Source organism: Onychostoma macrolepis, chromosome 07 (genome assembly GCF_012432095.1).
Source record: "Onychostoma macrolepis isolate SWU-2019 chromosome 07, ASM1243209v1, whole genome shotgun sequence".
In the NCBI taxonomy this organism is placed as follows: Eukaryota; Metazoa; Chordata; class Actinopteri; order Cypriniformes; family Cyprinidae; genus Onychostoma; species Onychostoma macrolepis.
Window position 1 is genome coordinate 10,628,251 of NC_081161.1, and position 27,053 is coordinate 10,655,303.

Genomic DNA, 27,053 nt, shown 5'->3' on the forward strand with positions numbered 1-27,053 from the left:
TGCATGTATAAACCCTTCAGATGCTCTGTGCCATAAACACTGCAAACGTTGTCAAATCCAGTGACTGGTTCTTCCTTGAAAGTGCTTATTGTAGCAGTTTGAGAACTTGTAAACACAACTTTGTATCCTGGCAGACTGATATAAAGCTGTGTGTCCTACAGTTGTGTAAAGCCAGCCAGTCTGATCGCTGCTTTAAAGGGGTCATATAATGCTACATGCACTTTTACAAGTTGTTTGAACTGAAATGTGTGTTGGCAGTGTGTGTACACAACCACCCTATAATGATAAAAATCCACCCAGTGTTTTTTTTTTTTAATCTACTAAAATCTTTACCCTTTTCTCAAATCGAGCCATCTGTCTGTGTGACGTCACACGGACGAAGGCCGCTCCCATGATAGTTTGATTGACAGCAGCGTTTTAGCACAGACTGTTTTACCTCAGACCCGCCCTGAGTGAGCTGTCATCAGTTGTTTCACCGCTGGAGCAGATGTAGACAGGAATGACTCCTAAGCGATTGAGGTGTTTTGTTGGATGTAATAATGAACATAGCAGTCGTCATTTACTCCAGACATCTGATCCGCTGAAGACACAGTGGATTACGTTTGTTTGTGAAGGGAATACACCCCCGATCTACCTAAATGCGTCTATGTTCGCTCAAATCATTCGTGATCCAGCTTCACCAACAGAAGATGTGAGTACAAGGTTTTTTAAATTAATCTTTGCAAATGGCCTTTCCTATCAATGTGCTAATTAGCAAGTTTCACGATGAATGCGGCTAAAGTAAACAGTCCCTCAGAGAGTGAAAAAGTTGTTTTTTACACTACCAATGGAAAATTTGAACCAAACTATGTTATAGACTTTTCATTAAGACCTTAAAGAATAATATCAACTTGTGGAAAATCAGCATTATATGACCCCTTTCAGAGAGCTCTTGCTACTTTTGTGTGCATTATGCTACTGATGATTTGATGACACTAGAGCTCTGCTAACAGACACCAGGGTTGGTTATGTAAATGGCTAATAAATACTTGGGTCTTAAGAGGTGTTCAAACTGACAGCCATTAAATTATGAGAGATTGCCAGGTCAGTGTAGTGTTGATTTCTAGTATGTGTTCCCTAACTGACTGCTGTATCCAACTATATCAGGCAGTGGATCATTTGAGCTTCACTGTCTACATTACCACTGGTCACGCAAGATCTAAAATTGATCATTTTAACTGATTTTTTGTTTTTCTCCTTGAACAGGAAATGCAGTTTTTTTCCCCCCTTGGAATTTCTTTGTAATTGCAGGTGGGAAAATGACCAGTATTTTATTTATTTATTTATTTTTTTTTAAGTTCTGTTTTTGTGTTAAAAACGTCATAAGGGTATGGAACAACATGGTGTTGTGTGAATAATGGCAGAATTAGTATTTTTCAGGGAACAATTACTTCAAGACCCTTAACCCCCAATGTGACCTCCAGTGGAAGGTCAGCACTAAATATGATAAATGTACACTCTGCTCACTTTACTTCTTGTATCTTATAGTCATTACATTTTCTTGCACCCAAATAATACATTAGCAACCTTAATCGGACCGAGAATCAAATTTAATTTTGATCAGATTGGAAGGGTTGGTGTTGACCTGAAATAATCAGGGTATGCTTACAAACTGGTCACTGAATTAGACTGAATATGTGCAAAATATTCTGTTCTGACTACCTTTCTTCTTAGGTATGCAAACAAGGCAAACATGACTATACTCCCAGTAACTCTGATGACATGCCTGCATAGTGCACGCTGAAGTTTTGTTTGGAATACAAGTAATGCACATGTAAAGGAATATGTGAATTGGATTGTAATGTGTAGGGTTCATATAAAGAGAACTTTCAGAATCTGAAATCAGATTCAGATCAGATTTATTCAGGTTTAACGCATGTAAACATTCCTAGTGAGGTGCATGAGATGAATGTTGAGAGGGACATTTTGGACCTGTATGAAGAATGTGGTGAATCTGGTCTCTGCTCAGGTGAACGGATATGTAATATAGGGCATATATTTATCAAAATTCTCTTCTCCAGAATTATATTTTTTTGTAGCTAATTAACAAGTTATGCACATTGAATGGGTTGAGCAACACTGTATTCATGAGGTAAATATAACGTAATGTACTGTTTAAAAGCAGTTGATTTTATTTATTTATTTTTTTTTTGGTGTCTTTTCATGGTTGAATCACTGGTTTAGTGATTAGGCCTACATTACACACATAAGAGAGAAGCTTATTGGGTTGTCTGCCATAATGTTTTAATATTTCTTATTCAAAGAAATAAGCAATTAAACAGTTGTATGGCTTTGAGTTGTATGGTGACCAACAAAGTCATGTGGTGCAACCATTGGATGATTTATTCTTCTTTCTTTCTTACTTTCTTTTTTTCTTTGTTGCTTTCTTTATTTCCTTCTTTCTTTCTTTCATTCTATCTTTCATTCGTTCCGCATAGATACAATAAATAAATAATCAATCAATCAGTCATAGAGAGAACCTCTGCACTGTGTAAGATTAATCTCCTAATATCTATCTATCTATCTATCTATCTATCTATCTATCTATCTATCTATCTATCTATCTATCTATCTATCTATCTATCTATCTATCTATCTATCTATCTATCTATCTATCTATCTATCTATCTATCTATCTGTTGATCTGTCGATCTACCTTTCTATTTACCTTCAAGTTGTAAAATGTAAAAAAAAAAAAAAAAAACTTAATGATATTCATGAATAATAAATTAAATTTGTAAATAAGTAATTTACTTATTATTAAGATGTGTATACATATTCATTTCTCTTTCACACACACATGCACACACATACCGGCAGAGTGAGGTCAGTGGTACATCCAGCTGTGGCAGCTCTAGTTACTATAATGAACCGCCCATATCCACATGTTTTCAAACTTCTTGTATTCAGAGCATCTTACACTTGGCTTTGTGTCCACTATTTTTCCTTGTTCCTTTTTTCCATTTTGTGGGCTAAAGGGCTCCCATCATTTGTAACAACCTCTCATGTGGTTGTCATAAGGGCAGGAAGCACATGTGTGCTGTGTTTATATGAAATTGGCTGGTAGTGTAAGGCTGATCTGCTCAGATAGCTTTGTGTTCAGGGAGGGGAAAAAAAAGGTTTACAAAGAGTCCAGTGAAAACCAGAGAGATATTTTGACCTTTTCATATGCTGCGTGCATTACCGTATCTGATACTATTTTCCCATTACGCACATAGTCTAGCAAATACTCTTTAATGAACCATTCATGTGTGAACATGACCTCCTCTTGATGGTGATGCAAACTCTAATATAGTGTGATGGAAGGAAAAAACAGGTTGTTTAATGTTGATATTAGAAAGATCCTTATGTGTATTGGATTCATCTGTGGTGGGAAAGGACTATGATTGGACTCTAGCCGAAGGTTCATTCCCAGCTGAAGCGGATCTGTTTGCATTCACCAGGCCTGGACAGTTATCAAAACAGCTGTGCTTAAACCTCAAACCACTGTGACACACTTGGTTTATCGAATAACAACACTTCTACCAAGGTTGATTGTGGCTTTGGGGTACATAGACAAACATAATTTGCTGCGACTGTCATAATAACAAAAGTTTCTGATATGTTTCACAGCCGGGAATTGAAGGCGTCTGATATTTAACCAACTCAGCTGTACCCTTAAGGGGAGGTCACATCTATTAAAGTTTTGCTTATTGCTACCATAGTATGCATGCCAGTTCTAGTTTCCACTATGAAACCTTTTGTGATTTCACCAAAAAAAGGAGCGGAAAAGTGAAACTACTGCAACATTGTGAAGTCACATAGGCCTCATTTACATTGCAGGAATTCTGATTTGTTGCCTATATCTGAATAAATAAATAAATAAATAAATAAAATAAAAAATCGGAATTGGCTCACATTTAACTGACAATGTAAGCGAGGCCATAGATTAAGGCATCACATGACATTAATGTTTCATGTCAAACATAACTAGAGTATTAGAGGATCAGAAACGTGGCCTGCCTAGTCATTGTGAAGTACAAGGAGGAAACACCAGTATATTGCTATGTGTAACACCTACAGCTCGGCATGTCCTTCAGAATAATGCCAGTGTTACAAACAGGCAACTTAAGTTTATATTTGAGAGGGTCTACTCTGATCTTAACAGTTAGTTGGATTTCAGTGCAGGTTGTTTTGTAAACTTATCGTAATGTAATGTCGACTTATCATAATGTAGGCTGTAGAATAACGGTGCAGTTAGAAACTATATTTGGCATGACAGCCAAGTGTGTGAGCGGATCCAGAGAGACCATTCAGCACTGTTGTTTAATTCACATGCAGAGGGGGTGTTTCTCATAGGCATGGAAGTAAAACTCTTAGTCTTGACTCGGAGTCAGAACAGGATCTCACTGCATGGTACTAAGTAGGTGACATTTAGGGGACCTGGTCCATAAACACTTTGAAGGAATTGGAAGACCTCAGGGTGACAGCACTGAAGATTGTCTATGAAAGAGTTAAGTAGTTCATGTCCTTGTATACTGTCAACAGTGCAGATTGAGATATGACCTAGGGGGTCAGGAGACTTAATGTGTCTTCAGTTCTGGCCATGTGTTCAGCCATGAGTGGATAACATGGTCTCGCATGTTTTATCAGGTCATTGGTATGGAGGACTGAATATCCTTGTTTGGGAAGTTTGGGGGAGGGAATGCATGCATGCCATTAGTTGTATTGTTGTATTGTCTTTTATTTTTTAAGAAAGATTTCTGGATAGAGCAGAATCGAAATGTCCTCACAGCTTAAAGTTACCAATGGGCAATTAAAATAAGAAGTAATTTTAAATCATAAAATACATTAACAGATACATGGGGAAAAAAAACCTAAAGCTCTATGATTTCTGTGATGTGGAAAATGTGAAGTGAATCATGGAATCCTGTTATAAAAATGGAATTTACACAGAATGTCACGGAATTTGGCAAAGTTTGGATGAATAAATCAAAAGTGGCTGTGTACCTAATCAAATAGGATGTGGACTAGTGTCTGAGAATATTAAACCACAATAAGAATGCTTTTTCAATATGAAGTTTTTCAGTTGTCTCACTATATGAGGACAATCCACAAATATCATCTCCAGAGAGTTCACTTCACAAGCGTTTCACCTCAAAGCATTTACAACCCGCAAAAACCTGCCAGCTTAACTTGGAGAAAAAAAGACAATATATTTATGCTGTGTTGCACAGCAGAATATAATAAGTAACAATAACAATAATGATAATGCAGTTTGACACATTAATTTTTCAAATTAACAAATTTTCCATCCATGTTTCAATTTGAACTGTCAACTTGTTTTGCAGCACTTTACCAAAAAATTTAAGTTTAATCTGATTTAAGAGTAATTAAATTGCTAAAGTTCATGTGTTCATCATGAAAATCACATTTTTTGGATAATGATGTAATAATTTGTTTTGAATCCTAAAACAGAGAATCTAGAAAAATGAAAACCAGCAACACACAATTTCTGTGCCAAATGTGGCATATTGTGGTGTCCTTATCCCAACCAAATGGAAAATGGGAGTTAAAAAAAAAGTTTCAAAATACAAAAGCATTTATTATTGATTATTTCTAGGCATGGTTCATCGCTGACAAACAAACATTTATAAAATAACATTTTTATGTTACACAAGTGGATAGTCTGTGGCACAAATGTAAATTTGTAGTGGTTGGTAACACCTCTGACAACATATAGGTACCACCTTAGAGGCAACTGTTCAAATTGGGAGAGCAAAGAATGTGTAGCTTATGAAAGTATAGCTTAAAAACCTCTTGTCAGGATGGTGGCTGAACTGCAGATATGTGCAGAACTAAGTAAAAAAAGAGGTTTATGGGTTAGATGGTTGTTGAGTGCCCTGGCCCTCACTTGGGGAGTATGTCTGCCCTAATGTCTAGAGGCTTTTTTTAACTGTGGTATTCGTGTTTTGTAAAGCAGGTATGTCATGCTCCCAGTCCTGTGGTGTGGCTGTTGGTTTTTCCAGGTCCCAAATTACCATAATTTCCTGCAGCCATCCAATGTCATGAAGCAGTTCAGTGCAGGACAGCAGAGACGCTCAGAGGTGTAACTGTAAACACATGCGTCCCAGTACAGCCCGGCCCAGCCCTCTCATATGAGTATACCATCTTAGAGGAAAATTTTATTGCTCAGACGTTGCGCTCTCTTTCATAACTCAGGAGACTTAATAGAGTTTTCTGTTTTCTGTTTTCTGTTTCTGTTTCTGTTTCTGTTGTAAAAAAATGTAAAAAGGCACAAATGTAAATGCAACATTTTTTCAAGCCTTTTTGGGAAAAAGTCATTCTATTCAAATGATAACTTTCATGTGGAACTATTAATGTGTTAGAAATTTCTGTGCTGTGACATCTCAACACAACTAAAAGATATTTGTAGAATTAATTAGTGCTGTCAAACGATTAATCGTGATTAATCACAACCAAAATAAAAGTTTATGTGTGTGTACTGTGTATATTTATTATGTATATATAAATACACACACATGCATGTACATATTTAAGAAAAATATTTTGTTTGTATATTATATTTTTATATAATATAAATTATATGAATATAAATATATTAATGTAAATACATAAATATTTTCAAAATATATATTCTATGTGTGTATTTATATATACATATCAAATACACAGTCATGGCCAAAAATATCGGCACCCTTGGTAAATATGATCAAAGAAGGCTGTGAAAATTAATCTGCATTGTTAATCCTTTTGATCTTTTATTAAAAAAATGCACAAAAATCTAACCTTTCATTGGATAATAAGAATTTAAAATGGGGGGAAATATAATTATGAAATAAATATTTTTCTCAAATACACGTTGGACACAATTATTGGCACCCCTAGAAATTCTTATGAGTAAAATATCTCTGAAGTATATTCCTATTCATATTCACAATTTTGAGCACCCCAGGGTGATTATGAACATGAAACTATCCAGCCATGGCTTCCTGTTTCACAGAAATATAAATAGGAGGGAAAACAAAGCCCAAATTCCCTTAATCATCCATCACAATGAGAAAAACCAAAGAATATATTTCTGATGTGCAGCAAAAGATAATTGAGCTTCACAAATTAGTGGCTTTAAGAAAAGAGCTAGAGCAGTGAAAATTCCCATTTCCGCCATCAGGACAATAATTAAGAATTTCCAATCAACATTAAATGTTACGAAACTGCCTGGAAGAGGACGTGTGTCTATATCGTCCTAATGCACGGTGAGAAGGAGAGTTTGATCACAGCTGGAGAATTGCAGAAAGTAGTTCAGTCTCGGGGTCAGAAACCCTTAAAAATATATAGTCAAACAGCACCTACATCACCACATGTTGTTTGGGAGGGTTTCAAGGAAAATTCTCCTCGCTCATCCAAAAACAAACTCCAGCATATTCAGTTATCAGACACGACTGGAACTTCAAATGGGACTGGCTTCTATGGTCAGATGAAACTGAAAAATTATCTTTTTAGCAGCAAACACTCAAGATGGGTTTGGTGAACACAGGGATAAAAAGTACCCCATGTGAACAATGAAATATACTGCTGTATTTTTGATGTTGTGGGCCTATATTTCTGCTGGAGGTCCTGGACATCTTGTTTAGACACATGGCATCATGGATTCTAGCAAATAACAACAGACAAAAAAATCAATAAGTGACTGACTCTGTTAGAAATCTTATAATGGGCCATGTTTGGATCTTCCAACCGTACAATAATCCAAACACAAACCTCAAAAACAACACAAAAATGGGTCACTGAGCACAAAACCAAGCTTCTGCTGGCCATTCCAGTCCTCTGACCTGAACCCTATAGAAAATGAGTGAACTGAAGAGAAGAAGCACCAACATGGAGCTGTGAATCTAAAGGGTCTGGAGTGATTCTGGATGAAGGAATGGTCTCTGATCTCTTGTCAGGTGTTTTCTAACCTCATCAGGCATCATAGGGGAAAATTTAGAGCTGTTAAACTGGCAAATGGAGGTTTCAAAAAGTATTGAATGAAAGGGTGCCGTTAATTGTGGCTAATGTGTATTTGAGAAAAACATTTTTTTCATAATGATATTTCCCCCCATTTTAAATTCTTATTATCCAATGAAAGGTTAGATTTTTGTGAATTTTTTTTAATAAAAGATCAAAAGGATTAACAATGCAGATTAATTACCAAGGGTGCCAATATTTTTGCCATGACTGTACACAGTACACACTTTTATTTTGGATGTGATTAATTGCGATTAATCGTTTGACAGCAGTAGCATTAATAAGCATAAAATAAGTTAAAAGTTATACTTTGTGTAGATGCAGCAAATGTGTAACTTTTATTGGATGGAAACTGTCAAAACAGCTTAATACATTGAAATGGTATAACATCTGGAACGATTTTAAACATTTTTCCAAATTGTATTATAATTATTGTGCTTGCAGTTTTCATGACCTCATAGGGCTGGGCGATATGGTCAAAAAAAATATCACGATAATTGTTTTCATATCAGTCGATATCGATAATTATCAAAATAAGTGTCAAATCTTTTTAAGTTTAAAGCCAGATTTTTGCTCCAAAGTGAAAGTTGTAGAAACCAGACCATTAATTTTCCTTAAGAAAATAAATATCTAAATAGAAAAATGTATTTCTTAATTTCTGCATGTTCTAATGAGTGATATTGTTTCAAATCAAGAAACGGGTTTAGGTTGCCTGATAATATTAATAATAATAATAATATCACTTTTTTTGTCTCTTAGAAATGCACATTTGATAGTAGCTTGAGTTAGGATGCAGAGGTAAATTTTTGTTCATTATCAAAATCAGTAACATCTGTAAAAATTTTAGCAACCTCAGTTTTATGGTTAAATTTATTCTGACCAAGTTATTTTTTTTTAATTAAGCATTGGTCTTCCATAGTAGCATACATTTAAATCGTGATGATAAACAGTTAAAACCAGCACCTCAATACCATGATAAAAATATAAATATGATTTTTAAGGTAGCCTATTTGTATGAAAAACAGTAACGTTAGTCTATAAACATTCAGTATAAATGCACACATGCTATAGCTTAATCACAAATATAATTATATACCATTACTCCTGTAATAAAATTCAATGTGCATATATCCCACATTTTTGTCACAATACCATGGTGCAGTGAGTGTTACTACAGTAAATCCATGGTAAATGATGGCGACGTGTAGATTGAAAAGTCTTCTGACTGTCTTGTTGCACACAGTGTTTCTCCTGTTTGGCTGTTTAGTGCTCGCGTGACCGAATAAACGCATCTGCTCTAGTGAGCTCACGCCGCACAGCAGTTTGAACTTTGATCCGAGCAGATAAATGGTCCGTGTGGCGCGATTCAAATCAGTTGCACTGTTTCGTTCCACTTTTGGCACATAAACATTATATCTAACATTTATCGAACTCTTCATGTCGTTTTATTGAGGAAAATTGTATCGCAATAATTATTGTTATCGAATTATCGCCCAGCCCTAGACCTCATATTAAAAATGAGAAGCAATAGGATGGGATTTTTTGTTTGTTTTTTAGAACATTTGACACCGTATGACCACTGAAACAATTTATTCAAAATGATAAACCTAAAATGTTTAACCTAAAAAAGAAACTTTGAAAATCACCCAAACGCATGACTGTATCAGTACACTCAATGCATTTCACAGTGTTAAACATATTCAATTAGTCTCAAAACTATGCATTTACTTCAGAAGTTGTAATAACTGATTCCTAGGAAGTCGTATCTTTCTATTGCCACACATCTGCTGCAGTGTGTGGTTAGTGAAACCAGAGAAGCTGGAAAAATAAGCTATAAGCCACTAGTGCTTACTTATTATTAGTGTTTTACCAGCCCCTGCTGTGTTTCTATTAGATCACAGTTGCTGCTGGTTCAGTGAAAACACGGATGAGCCTCAGGTGACTCCATCATGCTTTGATCACAGAACCGTCTCTGTTCCTGTGAACTTTTATCAAAACTAGATCCTACCCAAAATCTGTCCCATTTATGAACACTCTGATATCACCAAGGGCTATCATTGCCTGTTCACCTAGGATTTCCATCTTAGTTTCCCTGCATTAATAGACTGTTTTTCTGGTGAGGTCATGAGGCAGTATGAGCTGCCCCTGAATACTGAACACTGTATGTCTTTGTTCCTGGGTCGTAATGGTAGTTACAGCGCCGTAGCCTTCAGGCCTGTGAAACTTTATGGCTACCAGCCAGGGACAGACTTTTCAAACAAAGCCTTCAGTTATGTGCGTGAATCAGAGATCGAGGAACAGTAAACGTGTTTTGGAGAATCTGAGGTGTTGTTGGGATGGCTTGGAAAATGCGAGTCAGGGAAAGGTATCCTTTTCTAGTCGCAGCAGGAGGCAGGGAACTCCTGTATGTCTTGGCAAACCCTCAAAGGGTTGGAAACTAGTCCCAGAATGCTTTGCACATGGACCTCTCAGCTTGATTAGAGCAGCTTGATTATACTGTAGCAATCACAAAGGTTCAAAAGTGCATCATCAGCATTATTAAAGACTTGAGTACCGAGGGTTCATTTTCACACCATCCAACTTAGACGGAACAAAAAAATGGCACCTTTTCCAGTGATTTTTGGGAACAGTCACCTTCAAAAATGTAAAACTCTGGAACTGGACTACTCTGCCAAAACCAACAGAAAGTATGAGATGTTAATCTGTCAGGTGACCTGGTGACCTTGTCTCTGCAGTCTTTTATCTTGGACAATGTGTTTTCTTAGCAGTTTGCTGTTCACAGCCATTGAACTTTGTAGAAAAAAAAAAGTTACTAAAGAGCTGGAAAAACAGGTCATGTCAGCTTAAGGTGGTGAAGCTGGTTTATTGCTGGTTAGACCATGGCTAAGGTGGTCCACAAGCACTAACCAGGTTGACCAAGATCTTAGGGGATAGTTGAAATTTGTCATGAAAATTGTCATCATTTACTACAGTGAATGGTAGGCATTTACTTCCATAGCATGGAAAAATACTATGGAAGTCAATGGCTACTGGGAGCTGTTACATTAGCAACATTCTTCAAAATACTTTAATTTGTGCTCAACAGAATATAATACAGGTTTGAAACAAGGTTCTAAGGGTGAGTAAATGATGACAGAATTTTCATTTTTGTGCGAACTATCCCTTTAACAGATCAACTTCAGCCCCACTGCCTAGTGGTCCAGCTGATAACCATACTAAAAAAAACAACAAAAAAAACCACACGGCCTAAACCAGCCTAAAGAGGTGTCACACTTGACTTTTCGTTTCATTGACTTCCACTGATATGCATGCAAATTCTGGAGACCGGAAACGCAAACTCATTCGAAGACCTGAAGATGAGGGACCAATAAAAGATGCCATGCCATGGTGTGACCTCTTACCTGAATTAAAAGAATACAAACTTTAAAGCTAAAAGGTTTTCAGTGTTGCAGAAAAGTGGAGTACATTGTATATTTTTACATTTTGGGATTATTATTTTTTTATATGCTGAATTCATAATAAAAGATGACAGAGCATCGTGTCCTATCATAAGGACTGCAGGGCCCAAAAAAAGATCTTGTGTACTAAAAGACTAGTGTGACCACCATCTAGACCATCATATACATAATGATATATAATGCAATGTTGACTGTCTAATATGACTGTGCAAACTGATCGTTTGTTTCTCTTATTCTCCACAGCCTGCATATTTCGCTACAACGCTCTCTCTTTAGTCTACCTTCTGTACCTGCTGCTATTACCGTGGTTTCAGTGGCCCAACAAACACACACTACGAGGTAAGTTTCTCACGCTCTGATTCCTAATTTCATAATCTCTGCCTGACCAGAAAAATAGCTGATTGCAAAGCAAAACGATTGCTAAATGAACAATTGTTTGTGATGTGGTCTGGTCTGTTGAATTTCCAGATGAAAATTACAGAATAGCTGAGATAATTTCATCTTGGAAGTATCTGAGAAATGTTTTAGTTCATGTTGAGATCTTTGACCAGACTTTGGTATCTTGGTGAATCTGAGCATAGTTTGAGACATTTTCAAGATCTCTTCTGAAACATTAGAAAACGACCCATGAGGGCCTGTTGCTACTGAGAAACATCTTGAGCTGGAGACTTAAAGAAAGTCTCAATTTTCTCTCCAGTTTGCTTTGATCCAATCGATGTTGCTGAATTATAAATGCCCAGAGTGACCATAGTTACAATTTACTGCTGAGGGGAGCAGCACTGGATGTTGTACATTTGATAAATGAAACAGAAAACGAAGATATATTATAAAATAAAAAGAACCTGACAATTTCAGCAACAACAATAATAATAATAATAATAATTCATATATTTATATTTAATGTTTTGTTATAAATGTAGGAAGATATTTTGTATGTGTTTAGTTTTTAAATAAAAAAAAATATATATTTATTTATTTATTTATAATTATACATGTTTATTTATTTTTATTATATTCATATTTTCTGTAATGAGACAATAAACGATATTTATCGATCTAAAACTGTCCCTCCCTGTCTAGTAGGGTCTGGAACTCGAGACTAGCAGTCGTTTTGCCAAACCACAGCTTGACTGACCTTGATAATAGAGGAATCCATTATAAACCACGACCCATTCATTCCTGTGGTATTAGACATCACAGCACCACAGAGATCGACAAGGCCTAAATGATGATAGAATAAACAAAAGGTTCTTTGGCTCTCAAAGACACCCCCCCCCCCCCCCCCTCCAAGCACCTTAGTATGTAATGTGCATAGGGTTCAGGGATTGGATCCAGCTTTGTGGCTTTGGCAGGCGCATGAGTGACAGGAAGGCAGCCCATTTATCTTAGGGCTTTAGTCCAGAGCTCTCAAGCTCATAGCAGGTGATCATCATAGCCGCTTCCTGTTTAAGAGGCAGGACTGCTGGGAACAATGGTGTTGGCAGTATGTATTTGATAACTGGGCTTAACAAGGTGTTGAAAAGTGAATGATGGTTTTATGCTCTGTATAAAGAACCACTATCTGTGAGCACATCCACACTCATAACTGAAGTATGTGGCCATGAGGAGTGGCATAATAACAGTACTCCGACTAATTGTTCCTCGTCACCACTGTCATGAATCCAGTTTTGCGCCTCTTCTAGCACCAGGTAGTTGTGCTAGAGATCTATCCTTTAATATTTCTATTCATGGTAGTTGCATGCATCTGGAAGAGTAAATATAAGTCTGTTTCATCCTGTGCACCAAGGTTCTTCTCCTTAACTTTTAAACTGGCCCGTGCTTATTTATGTTCAAGCTCTGTAGTCTGAAGTTTAAAGAGGTTTCTATCTACAACGCAATTTGTAGCATTGTTGCATAGCCAATCGTGCTGTAACTGAAGTGAATGACAACTTGATTCTAAAGGGATCGCCCCCGCTTTCTGTATATAATCTATTTAGACTACAATTTAAGTAAAAGTTTTATTTTTCATGCTGCTAGGAGGACCAGCGGGCACACATACACTACAGAGTTTCTGGAGAGATTGTTCACATGATGCAAAAGTTTGTATTGTTTAAATGACGGATGCACATTTTTGTAATTTTTTTCTGTTAATTACCATGTTGTGCTTTGTTTATTTTTCTTCACTGCATCATTCTGCTTTACATGCAAAAATAAATAATTTCTGCTGGCCTGATGTAGGAGATGCTGGTGCGGTTCATGTCAGGTCAGGTACGGAATTAAATTAGTGCTGCTGGCAGATAACGGGTTGGGTGTTCTGTTGAGTATTACGGGTGTGGGGCGGGTGCGGGTTTACCAAACAGGAACTATGCAGGACTCTAGTCTGTGGGTCTTTTTTTCACACTGTGAGGGCAGAATTAAAAGAAAAAGCTAGAACCCACAATGGTTGGTAAAAAATAAAAGCACACTTGCCACGGAAGTTCTGGTGTCAAAGTAACATTAAAGATTGCCTCACAGAATACATTTATTTATTTAGCAGATGCCTTTTAATATGATTTTTAAATGATTAGGCTAGTTGCTTGAAAGGTTTGTGTGTGTGTGTGTTTGTGTATAATACAAAAAGAGATTTTTGTCAGCTTCAAAATTGCCAAAATATAACAATACAGTACCATAACTGTATATATACCCAGTGGTGTGAAAAAGTTTTTGCCCCCTTCCTGTGCGTGTTTTTTATTTTTATTTTTTTTTATTTGCATATTTGTCACACTTAAATGATTCATATCATCAAACTAATTTTAATATTACACAAAGATAACCCGAGTAAATACAAAAAGCAGTTTTGAAATAATTATTTCATTTTTATAAGGGAAAAAAGCGGTCCAAACCTGCATGGCACTACGTGAAAAAGTAATTGCCCCCTAAATCTAATAACTGGTTGTGCCATCCTTTCCAGCAACAACTGCAATCAAGCGTTTGCGATAATGAGTCTTTCACATCGCTGTGGAGGAATTTTGGCCCACTATTCTTTGCAGAATTGTTTTAATTCAGCCACACTGGAGGGTTTTCAAGCATGAAAGGACTGTTTATGGTCATGCCACAGCATCTCAATCGGATTCAAGTCTGTACTTTTACTCCACTCCAAAACCTTAATTTTGTTTTTCTTGAGCCATTCAGAGGTGTACTTGCTGCTGTATTTGGGATCATTTTCCTGCTGCATAACCCAAGTGTGCTTGAGCTTGAGGTCACAAACTGATGGCCGAATATTCTCCTTCAGGATTTTCTGATAGAGTACAGAATTCATGGTTCCATCAATTATGGCAAGTCCTTCAGGTCCAGGTGGCTTTATAACCCTTTCCAGACAGATACATGTCAACTGTTTTGTTTCTCATCTGTTCTTGAATTTCTTTAGATCGCGGCATGATGTGTTGCCCTTTAAGCATGCTTCACTTTGTCAGACAGGATCTGTTTAAGTGATTTCTTGATTCAACAGGTCTGGCAGTAATCAGGCCTGGGTTTGGCTAGTGAAATTTAACTAAACTTTCTAAAATAATGTGTTTAATCACAGTTTTGTCATGATTTAACGGGGGGGGAGTGTTTAAAAACTGCATTTTGTGTTTACTTGCATTATTCTTGTGTAATATTAAAATGTGTTTGTTGATCTGAAACTTTTAAGTATGACAAATATGGCAAAAAGAAGATATATATATATATATATATATATATATATATATATATATATATATATATATATATATATATATATATATATATATATTCATTTTTGTTTTGTAACTTATTTCAAAAAGTGAAACTTTCATATATTCTAGATTTATTACATGTAAAGTAAAACTTTTCAAAAGTTTTTTTGTTTTAATTTTGATGATTAGAGTTACAAAAAAAGAACTTTTTCACGATATTAACATTTTTTGAGATGCACCTGTGTGTGTGTGTGTGTGTGTATATATGTATACAGTATCTCACAGAAGTGAGTACACCCCTCACATTTTTGTAAATATTTTATTATATATTTTCTATAATGTAAAGTAGTGAGTGTACAGCTTGTATAACAGTGTAAATTAGCTGTCCCCTCAAAATAACTCAACACACAGCCATTAATGTCTAAACCGCTGGCCACAAAAGTGAGTACACCCCTAAGTGAAAATGTCCAAATTGGGCCCAAAGTGTCAATATTTTGTGTGGCCACCATTATTTTCCAGCACTGCCTTAACCCTCTTGGGCCTGGAGTTCACCAGAGCTTCACAGGTTGCCACTGGAGTCCTCTTCCACTCCTCCATGACGACATCACAGAGCTGGTGGATGTTAGAGACCTTGCGCTCCTCCACCTTCCGTTTGAAGGATGTCCCACAGATGCTCAATAGGGTTTAGGTCTGGAGACATGCTTGGCCAGTCCGTCACCTTTACCCTCAGCTTCTTTAGCAAGGCAGTGGTCGTCTTGGAGGTGTGTTTGGGGTCGTTATCATGTTGGAATACTGCCCTGCGGCCCAGTCTCCGAAGGGAGGGGATCATGCTCTGCTTCAGTATGTCACAGTACCTGTTTGCATTCATAATATGTATTTGGTTCTCTGTTGTATAGGCATGAGAACCACCGTTCTATGACTGTGATTCCTGTAAATATATTTTTGCTGCTTCTGTGCTGTGTTGAAAAGTTTGTAACGAAAATTGTTAAAATTCACTGGAGGAGCTTGTTTTTGATTTACTGTTCTTTTGAAATCCAAAATGATTGCATTATTAGTCAATAGACTAGTGAACAAAATACAAAATATTTTCCAGCAGACTTTACTTATTTATTTATTTTTACCACTTTTGTGGTATTGAACTGGCATTCAATTGATATTGAATTTTATTCTGAGTTTTGTTAAAAGTAATAGGGATGCATATATTAGTACCATACCAGCTATTGGGTATCAATATTTTTATACTGTATATCAGCCAGAATTGGAAATCGATAATTAACAATTCATTGATAATATCAATAATTGTGCATGGTTTCCCCTACTTTTACATTTAGATTACCTTTGGTGCTGTGTAATGCTAACTTAGTTAATCTTTACACTAATAATTTAATACTGGTTAAATTTAATATATGTTTGATATATTTGTCAATGTATCAGCTATCAGACAGCATAATTATATAATAGTAATTATAATAACTGTAATCTACTACAATTATTTAGTAATACTAATAAAATAATAATCAGCTTATTCTGTTTTTTAATATTACGATAAAAAAGTCTATCTATCTGTCCATCCATCCATCTAAAAATCTAGCTAACAATACGATTTCAAAATGTTTAACATTTATACCTAACCTCAACCCGTCGCATCCAGAGTCTGTTGTCAGTTTCTTTCTTTCTTTCTTTCTTTCTTTCTTTCTTTCTTTCTTTCTTTCTTTCTTTCTTTCCTCCTTTCTTTCTCTGGGTGGAAGGGGGTGGGGGGGTCTATTGCTACATCTTTCTCTCACACACACTGTGTAGCTCTCTTTTCTATTTTTTATTTCAAAGGCCATCTGTTACATTCCTTATGTTTGAGGATTAGCTTTATTGTTTTGACAGAGAAGTAGGAAATGTGCCTATTGCTTCACCTTATTTTACCTCCATGAGAGGTGTGGAATTCCTACAGCTACAAGGTTTGCTTTCCGCTGTCTGGACATTAGTGCACTCAGTGCTCTCAGGGGAGGCTTGCAGCAAGCTCTGGGAAGATGTGACTCAAATGACGGTCATCTATAGGCTTTTTCACAAGGGATAATCTGGCACTGAGAGAATTCCCGCTCAGAAAATCCCTGCAACTGCCAGCCACAGTAAAACGAAACCTGACGTTGAACGGTATTAATGGTTTTAATGAAAACCATCTTGCTTTTTTCCTACTGTGGATTAGCTACACATTCTGTGGCCGGGAAATCCGGGGAAGGCCAAGCCAGTTGTGAACAATCAGAGGCTTAGGAGAAGAAGAAGGCTGTAGGAAAATGTACATCACCACTACAAAAATGTTAGCCTGGGAACCCTTAGGTCAATTTCACATTCATAGTCACAGTTTCCTTAATTATTTGGATATAACGTTTAAGTTCAGAATGGCTTATGCTTGCTGACCTGGTTACCTTTGACCTTCTTCTAGAAAGACAGTAATAACTGTCTTTGCCGATGTTAAAGAATGGCCAACAATTGTGTCTCAGACGGCACACCCACGGACTGCTTTCACGTTGTCTAATGCATATTGCATGCACAATTGGTAAGATCATTCTCAAAACTCAAAGGTCCAATATGATGGTTAACTTAACACAAATGATGAGGTGTAAAGGCGTGTGAACTCCTCCTTAAGAAAGTTACTTTCTTGGTAAAAGGTCGTAAACAGTTCGAGGTCAACATGAAACATTAATCCCAACCCATTTTGTTTCTGTAATGTGTATTTCTGAGTGAAACAGGATATCAATGAGAAAGAAAGTTTGGAGTCCATCCTGGGAATCCAATTGGGAATTTTTTTTTTTTTTTATTATTATTATTATTATTATTTTTTTTGACATTAAGCAAAACCTTATTGACATTTAAATTATTTTTAGCCATTCTATGTAATTTATATAGTCTATATAATTAATTACATCTTGGATATCATAATTCTTGCTCTAGATAGATATGTTTTTATCCAACATTAAATATTGTGTCGGTCCTTGATCATTTTTCATTGAAGATTATTTAAAGTGCTTTAATTAATAATGGCCTTGTTGTTCTACATTTTCCAAACAAATGCACACTGGTATGTGTGGGTGATGAGACTTTCCGCTTGCTTTCCCACCGCTGTATGTGGGATAGGAAAGTTCCGGAAAGCAGCAGCTCTCTCTGGGGTGTGTCTGCCACGTGCCCCCCGCTGCCAGGGTCAGAACTCGGGTTCTAGTCTCACCAGTTACTTCAGAGACTTACGTAAGCTGCGCTCTTTGTACCAACATTCACTTCCTTAACCACAGGAAGCTTGTGATACTCTTGGGAAGAGTAGTTTTTCATCGTCAAGCATTATTTGTTTTTATAATGTGGTTCCATTAACTTGTATATAACATTTGATGAAATATAAGCTTAATCTGATTATCAACAAATGACACCACTGTGTGATTAATGATGCTTTAGATAAACATCAACTTTCTGTTACTTGTACATGTATTTTTGATCATAATGTGCACTTAGAGCTTTATCGGTCTGCCATATGAAGATCGTATGTCTTAATGCTTAGAAAAGTAATAGCGTACTTCTCCTCAATAAGCAACAAAATTTGAGTTAGCATTCATGTTATGTTCAAACCACTAGTAACCAGAAATGTTTAAGTGGGTGGGCCTACATAAAACTGGGTGGGCCAGGTGTGTAGCATATGAAAACTGCATGTCAAATTGCCAACAAAAAATACAGCACCAAAATTTACTAATAGGACATTATTAAAATTAAAAGTTGTATCTGTTAATATTTGCCTGAGCTGGTTAACAAAGATGAATAAACACGGTAATAAATGTTTTGCTAATGTTAGTTAATGCATTAACTAACTTTAACTAAAGGAAGTTTATTAAAAAGCATTACCTCAGTGTGAAACAACGGGGCTTCGCTGATGATTTCATAATCAAATGTCTCTGTCAGTTCACGCACATCGAGGACCGCAGAAATGTGTGCAGCTGCAAATTATGCAGTTTGTTGTGGCGACCAGGATCTAGCACAATGTTTATGTGTTTCTTTCCACAAACGACGCATCTGTTTAGCGGATCAAACACTGTACCTATGCTAATATGATGTTTCAAACACGCTTGGTTCAGAAGTTTCCGATCGATAAATCCAGCACCCTCAGGTGGTCTGTCGGGTTTCATTTGTAGATGGTCTGGATTTATTTGGAAAATTACAAACTTCTCATTGGGTGGGCCACAGATGAAAGTAGCTACGCAACTGGTTCAAACTTCAAATAATTATGATTAGATTATGATTATGATTAGTGTTTGTCGGTTCTTAAACGTCATCCCATGTTGCTCTGTGTCTCCTACGTTCCCTGTGTTCCCTTTTGGATGAAAGGATGATTGAAATCTCCATGTCTCCTCGCTCCGTGTTCCCAGAGAACCGTGACAGAAGAACCGACCAAAACAGTAACCTCCGTTTGTACCCTCCGTTTTGTTCCTCGTTTTTACTCAGTTTTTTGTTTCCGTTGTGTGTTTCCCGATGGATCCCCTCGTCCGGCCCGAATTCCTCCTCAGATCTCTGAAACTGATCTCTCGAGGACCATAACAGACTGTTCCTCTTGTTAGCTAACGCCACCAGCTACCCGGACGAATGCCACCAGCTACCCGGACTAAATGAGCTCTGCTCATTCTATGATGCAAGCCTGAATACCGAATGAATACTGAATGAGCGCTGTCATCTGAAGATGGTCCTCGAGAGGATTTCGCCGCCTTCGTGGAGTGGACTCTGGCGAGAAACGGATCGCCATTTACCATCTGCCCCGTGGATGATCTCGCCAGATCCACTCCCGACCCAGAGCCCAGCCCACCATCACAGTGCGGAGCATCAGCCCGAGCCCACCGATGATGGAGAGCCTATTCCCGCTGCGATCAACGAGCCAGCGCAAAGCCGAGCGATTGAGTGGAAGATCGCCCCGGAAGTTGAGCCCAACCCGTCAGACCAGGTGCGAGAGCCTGCGACAGTGCCCACCACGAGGGAGCAAGCCATGGACAGTGTGAGCGCGGAGTGGAGCTCCGCCCCCTGCACCGCAGCTGAGGGTGAGCTGATTATACATCTGGGGCTGCTGTATTTGGAAGGGGACCTGATAGACTGGGAAACTGATCTGGAGATCGACCAGCCCTCTCTCCTCTCTCTGTAGTCCCGCTGGTCCCCATGGCCAGCCCAGAGGGGGCTCCCAAACCTCCAGTGCCCGCTCCTCGAGAGCGCCCTCCAGAGCCAGATATTCCAGAGCGTCATCCTGTTCCCTCGTTCAGCCCAGAGGAGGCTCACAAATGCCCGCCCTGCCACCCGCTCCTGCCTCCTCCACCGCTGTCGTCTGGCAGCCCTTCCGCTCGCCCTCAGGCCCCTGTCTGTTCGGTGTGAGCCCCGCGGGACTGCTGTCACCGGGGCTGGAGTATTCCTCAACTCCGCCTCCAGCCTCCGAGGCCCGGACTCCGCCTCGGCCCGTTGACCCAGCAGCTCCACCTCGGCTCCTAGCTCCCTCGCCTCCACTGTCACCCGTCGATCCACCAGCTCCACCGGGTCCCCTGTCCCTCTGGCTCCGCCTTGGTCGGGCATCGACCTGCCATCGCCTCAGGACTCCTCTCCTCTGGCTGCGCCTCGTCGCTCTGTCCCACCGGCTCCGTTGGGCTCCTTTCTCCCGCCAGCTCCACCTTAGTCCTCAGTTGCTCCGGCTCCGCCGCAGATCTCCGCCTCGGTCGCCAGAACCCTCGGCTCCACCCTGGCCCCCCGGATCCTCGGCAACCCCCTGGCTCGTTGGCTCTCCGTCTCCGCCTCGGATATTATGGGGACTAGCAAAAAATGTTCCCCAATATATATTGCATGCAATATTACAAATACTAGTTTAATAGCATTATTAAACCTCTATAGAAACTTTCATTTTGTCATATGTGCTAAACATGTACATATAAACAAGGTGTTGGATCACTTGTGTAGCCATGTCTCTCTTGTGTGTTTTGGAATTGAACAATTTGAGACAAGCGTAGGTTGTGAGTAAATGATTGGGAACAATCAATTAAAAATTATATTATTATATTATATTAATGGGTGTTGTGAACTTTTATCTTCTACGAAGCAGAGACCAGGAGACGTTGGGATATCTTTCATACAGAAGTTACTGTTTATTGAGAACTCGCTGCCGCTGTAGTCATCCAAGTCTAACTAAAGCAGTGATACATTGTAGTTTTAAATACATTTTAGGGGCAGTGCTTAGGAATGGAGACCAAGCACCTGGGTGACAACTTTAAACAAAGCATGCAAATGAGAAAGACAGACCCAATCAACAACACTCGATTGCATTGATAATCCAATCAGTCTAACGATTCATGTCTGGGCCAGGGGCTCCAAAGCCATTTGCAGAACAAAAGATTCGAGTCTGGCTCATTTGGCTCATTTCACTTACAATAGGAGAACAGGAACTGGCAGGGACCTCTTTGCATCTGATGTAGTGATCTGACTCATGTCACCATTTTTCACCTTAAATGTTAAATACAAGGTATATAACTTCTTCAGTTTGTACACTATTACATTGGAATCTAAATTAAACATTTAAATAAATTTGTAATCCCACAATTCCCCCTTTGAGAGTTCTAATAACTCTCACAAAATACAAATTTAGACACTTAAAAAGTTTATTCTTGTAACTTGTGATCGTTACAGGCTCATAGCACTTGTTCTGTGTTGATTGTCTGTAATTGCATGCTGACACAGAAACAAAACATGCAATTATGGTCCGTGAAGTTCTTACGGGTAATAATCTTTTCTGGTTGGAACTGTCATTTCCTCGTGAGAGGCGGAAGTCATTTGCTGAACGAAACACTTGATACTGTGGATGCATAGATAGTACACCAGTAGGAGAAACAACAGCAGAATTGCTATGTCCTTGAGCCATAGCCAGGGTTTACCTAACAAGTCTCCGAACCATGAAGAATTATCTTCAGTCATCTGGTGTAATTTTACTGAAAGATCAAGGATGTCTTGTTGGATATTGTTCAAGTTCTTGGTTGGATCCATTAAACCGTGCAGCATTCAGGGCCGATAATGGTACAGGCTCCCCTTGTGTTGCAAGAATGTAATCCAAGGCCACTCTGTTCTGTAAGATCATCATCTTGTGTGAAGCGAGAGTGTCCGTGATATTGCCCAGGGCCAAAACCGTATCATTGGCTAATTTCTGTACAGAATCCGACAGGCTTCTGACTTGATCGAGAGCCTGCATGATGCCATACGCTGGGATTAATGCTCCAAGAGTTCTTGACCACCACGTTTGTACACAAGTGAGTCCTGGAATGCAGCCATCTTTGTTGGTAGAAGCTGAATTTTGTAGATGTGGAGAATTTGAGGTGGAGTGTGTATTTTCTCTGATAGCTGGTAGAACATAAACCAGGGTGCACCTGCCGTTGAATTGGCTGGGTAGGATGCTGTAGACAGAAGTTCCACATAACCATAAAGTGCCAGTGCACAACTGATTTATGGCAAAAAGTTTCGGTAGGGATGGGTTCCCGTAGAGACAGTCTTTTAAGTCATTCTCCTCTTCGTAACTGATGTAGTAACGCATACATTGAATTCGGTTCTTCTTTAATCACAAAGCTGCAACGCTCACGAGGAATTTCACCCAGTGTAGTCGATGCTGGAGCATAATTTTCCATGCACCAATAGAACATCCTTGGCATGAGTAGATCTGTCATGATGGGAGTAGCTGAAGTTAGGTTGCAGGATGGTAGTCCAGGAATGCAACACGTAGAAGGTGGAGGAATTGTTACGTTGTGACATGTATCCTTGTTGTATAATCCACTGGTATGATGATCGAATAAGGTACACGTATCACATTTGGAGATAGGGTGTGCCACCCATGGGATTCCTGCTCCTACTGAAGGTGCGTGTGGCATGCAAACGTTCTTTCCAGCAAACAAGGCATTTCTTGACATATTCATTAGCTCTAAGAATATGTTGTTTCTGGGGTCTACACTTAGCGTGATATCCATGATGGTTAATAATACGACAATCTTGTTCATGTTGATGATGACTGAAGTTCCGTATGTGATTCTCTGCGTTGTGTATTTTTTATTTTTCTTTGTTCTGTCTTCTGTGACAGTTGGCTCGGCAGTGGGTCTTGTTGTCTTTTAGAGGTTGTGGCTTCATACGCAGGTGAGGGGTCGGCACGTATGGGTCTCAGGACAGCCATCATGTGGTATCTGCACAGAGGAAGAAAGAAAACAAAAATAGAGCAGTATTTGTTCTAAAGACTGCAAACATTAGGGTTGTATCCTCTGTTCAATCTCGTCTGCTATTGTTGTTCCTTCTTTCCCTATTTCTTAATTCCTGTGACACCTAAAGAACAGTGAGGTGAGGGTGGACTAGTGGATGGGGAAGGCCTATGAGGGATGTTCACCGCAGGGTTGGCCCCAAGCCTGTTGCTCTGGTTCTTCCCTGGGCTCCTCACTGGTCCATGTGTCCTAACCTATCCCTGTAGGTGGAGGAACAACTTTACAGTGTGACACATGAGTCCAAGTTTTCCTTCCTGACACAATACTGCAGCTGCTGTAATCAACATCACTTGATGTGGTCCGTACCACTTAGGCTCTAATGGCTTGTTTCTGAACGACTTTATCATGACCCATTGACCTGGGATGATAGTGTGTCCACCTTCTAGTGGAGTCTGCCAACACGACTCAACTCTCTCTCTGGCACTCTGTACTGCCTTTGTGAGGTTTTCACAGTAAGTGATCAGGGCATCTGAAGCAATGTGAACATCAGCATTTCTAAGATCAATCACACCTGGCATCTGCATAGGACGCCCAGTAATAATCTCATGAGGGCTCAGTCCTACTGATCTGTTAGGTGACGCCTCATACTACACAGTACTGCGGGCAGTGCTTCAACCCATGGTACTCCTTCCTGATGCATTTTGCTTAGCCTGGTTTTGATTGTTCTGTTTGATCGCTCAACCTGTCCTGATGCTTGTGGCCTATAGGGACAGTGAAGGTTCCACTTAATCTTCAACATTCTAGACACTTCCTTGACTACCTGTCCTGTGAAGTGGGTACCTTGATCTGAGTCAATGCAATCTGGTAATCCCCATCTGGGAATGAAATCAGTAACAAGACATTTAGCAGTATGTGCAGCTGTAGCACGCCCTGTTGGATAAGCTTCTACCCATCTTGAGAATTTGTCTATTACTACCAAAACGTCAGTTTTTCCTTTACAAGGGGGCAATGATATGTAATCAACTTGCAGGTGACGAAATGGCCCTGGTGGAGCTGGGGTATGTGCTGCTGGTGTGGTGGCTGCTGGTACCTCATTATTTTTCTGACATGTTACACATCTCTTGACTGTTTCAGTGGCTATGTTTCTGAATTTTGGATTCCACCATTGATTTGAGAACCTGTGATTCATCGTTGCTGGACCACTGTGACCCAAATTGTGTATTTGTTGAGCCAAATATGGCAACAGTGATTCGGGAGCAACATACTTTCCCCCTTTGGTCCAGCAGCTGGATGAATCCACAGTGGCTCCTTTGTCTAACCATGTCCATGCTTCATATAGAGGAACGCCTTTATACAGATCAATGATTGATTCCGGAGGTAGAATTGTCTTCTGTGCTGTACTACCTGAACACACTTGTACAGTTGCATAGAAACAAGCCTGTTTAGCCGCTACATCAGCAAGAGCATTACCTTTAGCTTCCGTAGTATTAGTTGTGAGGTGTGCTTTCACTTTGATCACCGCTAATTTCTTTGGGAGTTTCATGGCAAACATTAAATCTTTCACTAATCCAGCATGCTTAATGGGGATCCAGCAGAAGTTAGAAATTGTCTGGTTTGCCAAATAACACCAAAATCATGAATTACCCCAAAAGCATACCTGGAATCTGTGTAGATATTTGCAGCTGATCCTGAAGCTAGCGTGCATGCTCTTGTTAAGGCTACTAGTTCTGCAGCTTGAGCTGAAAATGATCTGAAGTCGACCTGAAGCAACTACTTCAGTGGTGGAAGTTACTGCATATCCTGCTCGTCTGTTACCTTCAATAACTTGAGCTGAACCATCAACAAACAACTCCAATTCTGCGTTCTCTATGGGAGTTTCTGCTATTTCACTTGTCGCTGCATATGTAAGCGTAACACAATCATGAGTCATTTCACCTTCACCCTCTAACACAACTTCAGTCATTGCAGACATCATACATGAGGATGGGTTCGTGACTGGTGCACGCTGTATAACAATGTTCGGGGCTGTGAGAGTTGCTAACCAATTTCCCCAACGGGAGGAGGTGACAGAAGTGACTTTTGCTTGATTCATTAGTGCAGACACTGCGTGAGGGCATTTTACATTTACATTCTGACCTAACACCATTCCTGATGAAGCCTGAAGCGCTAGATGAACTGCCTGTACTGCTCTGAGGCATGGGCCCATACCTTGAGCGACTATGTCAAGTTTACCAGAATAGTAATGAATTGGGCGTAAGCTGCCCCATGATCTTGCATTAGACATGCAGTCATAAAGCCTAAGTGTTCATGGACATAAAGCACAAAGGGTCTATCTGATTGGGCAATTCCTAATGCTGGTGCTTGACATAGTGCTCTCTTCAAATCATTAAAAGCTTTGAGATGAATTTCTTCCATACAAACAGTATCTGAATCTTTACCATGGCCTTTCAACAAATCATAGAGAGGCTGTGCAATCGAGGCATAGTCTTCAATCCAAGGTCTACAGTAACCTGCTGTTCCTAAAAATGAGCGGAGTGTTTTAATGGTAGTAGGCGGAGGTATGGCTTTGACTGAAGCCGCCGATCCTGTGTAATGGATCTATTTCCTGCACCAATTGTTTGACCCAGAAATGTGACTTGCTTTTTAGCAATTTGAGCTTTGTGAAAGCTGCATTTGTGTCCTTTTATGCAAATAGTCCAACAATGCTGTCAATTCAATTTGATGTACCTCGTGGTCTGTTGAGGCAAGCATAATATCATCGACATATTGAATCATAGTGGACTGTTTGACTGGACATTCTGGGTCACACAAATCACGTCTGACAGCCTGATGGTATATGGTCGGCGAATTCTGAAATCCCTGTGGCAGACGTGTCCACTGGTATTGTTCATAGTCAACTGTGAAAGCTAACCATGACTGGCTGTCAGAGTGCAACGGTACAGAAAAGAATCCATTAGACATATCAATTACTGAAAAATCTTACAATCTAATGGTAAGCCATTACAAATTGTAGATGGATCTGCCACTAGGGGTGATTTTATCAATATGTTTATTGGCTACTCTGTAGTCTATTGTAAGTCTCCATGTCCCATTTGATTTCTTGATGGGCCATATGGGTGAATTACATGGACTGTTGGTTTTAACTAGCACTCCTTGCTTCAGCAACTTTTCTACAATAGGTTTGATTCCTGTATAGCTTCCTTATTAATCGGATATTGTTTGGTGACCGGAGGTGGATTTCCGTCAATTTAACTGGTTCTACACCTGTTAACAAACCACAATCATCCTTGTCTTTAGCCCAAATTAGATGATTCTGTAAGAAAGCATACTCAGTAGGGATTGCATTATTGGTAGAAACTTGTGCTGAGGAAATTTTATGCTAGCGGATTCTGAGGACACGTCTAACGTTAGATGTACTTGTCTCAGAAGATCCATGCCTAAAATTGCACCTGTATTTAATGGAGCACATAGCAATTTTGTAGTCAGAGTTTTTGGGCCAAATTGTACCTCTATGGGCGGGTTTCATACAAAACAGAATCTTCACCTATTACGCCAGTTAAACAAAGTTTGGTTTTCTTGTATGGGATGTTTAAAACTTGTGCCAATTTTGTAGGAATTACTGTACACTCTGCACCTGTATCAAGCAAAAATCA

The 27,053-nt window shown here is 39.0% G+C and overlaps 1 protein-coding gene across 2 annotated transcripts in view; it reads left to right on the top strand.

The window, feature by feature from the left end:
• piezo1 (piezo-type mechanosensitive ion channel component 1) overlaps positions 1 to 27,053 on the top strand; it is a 100,839-nt gene that overhangs the window by 17,406 nt on the left and 56,380 nt on the right. For both annotated transcript variants that reach the window (XM_058783477.1, XM_058783478.1), the window contains one exon: positions 11,748 to 11,843. In XM_058783477.1, the coding sequence (XP_058639460.1) occupies positions 11,748 to 11,843 (96 nt within the window). The remainder of the gene's footprint in view (positions 1 to 11,747; positions 11,844 to 27,053) is intronic.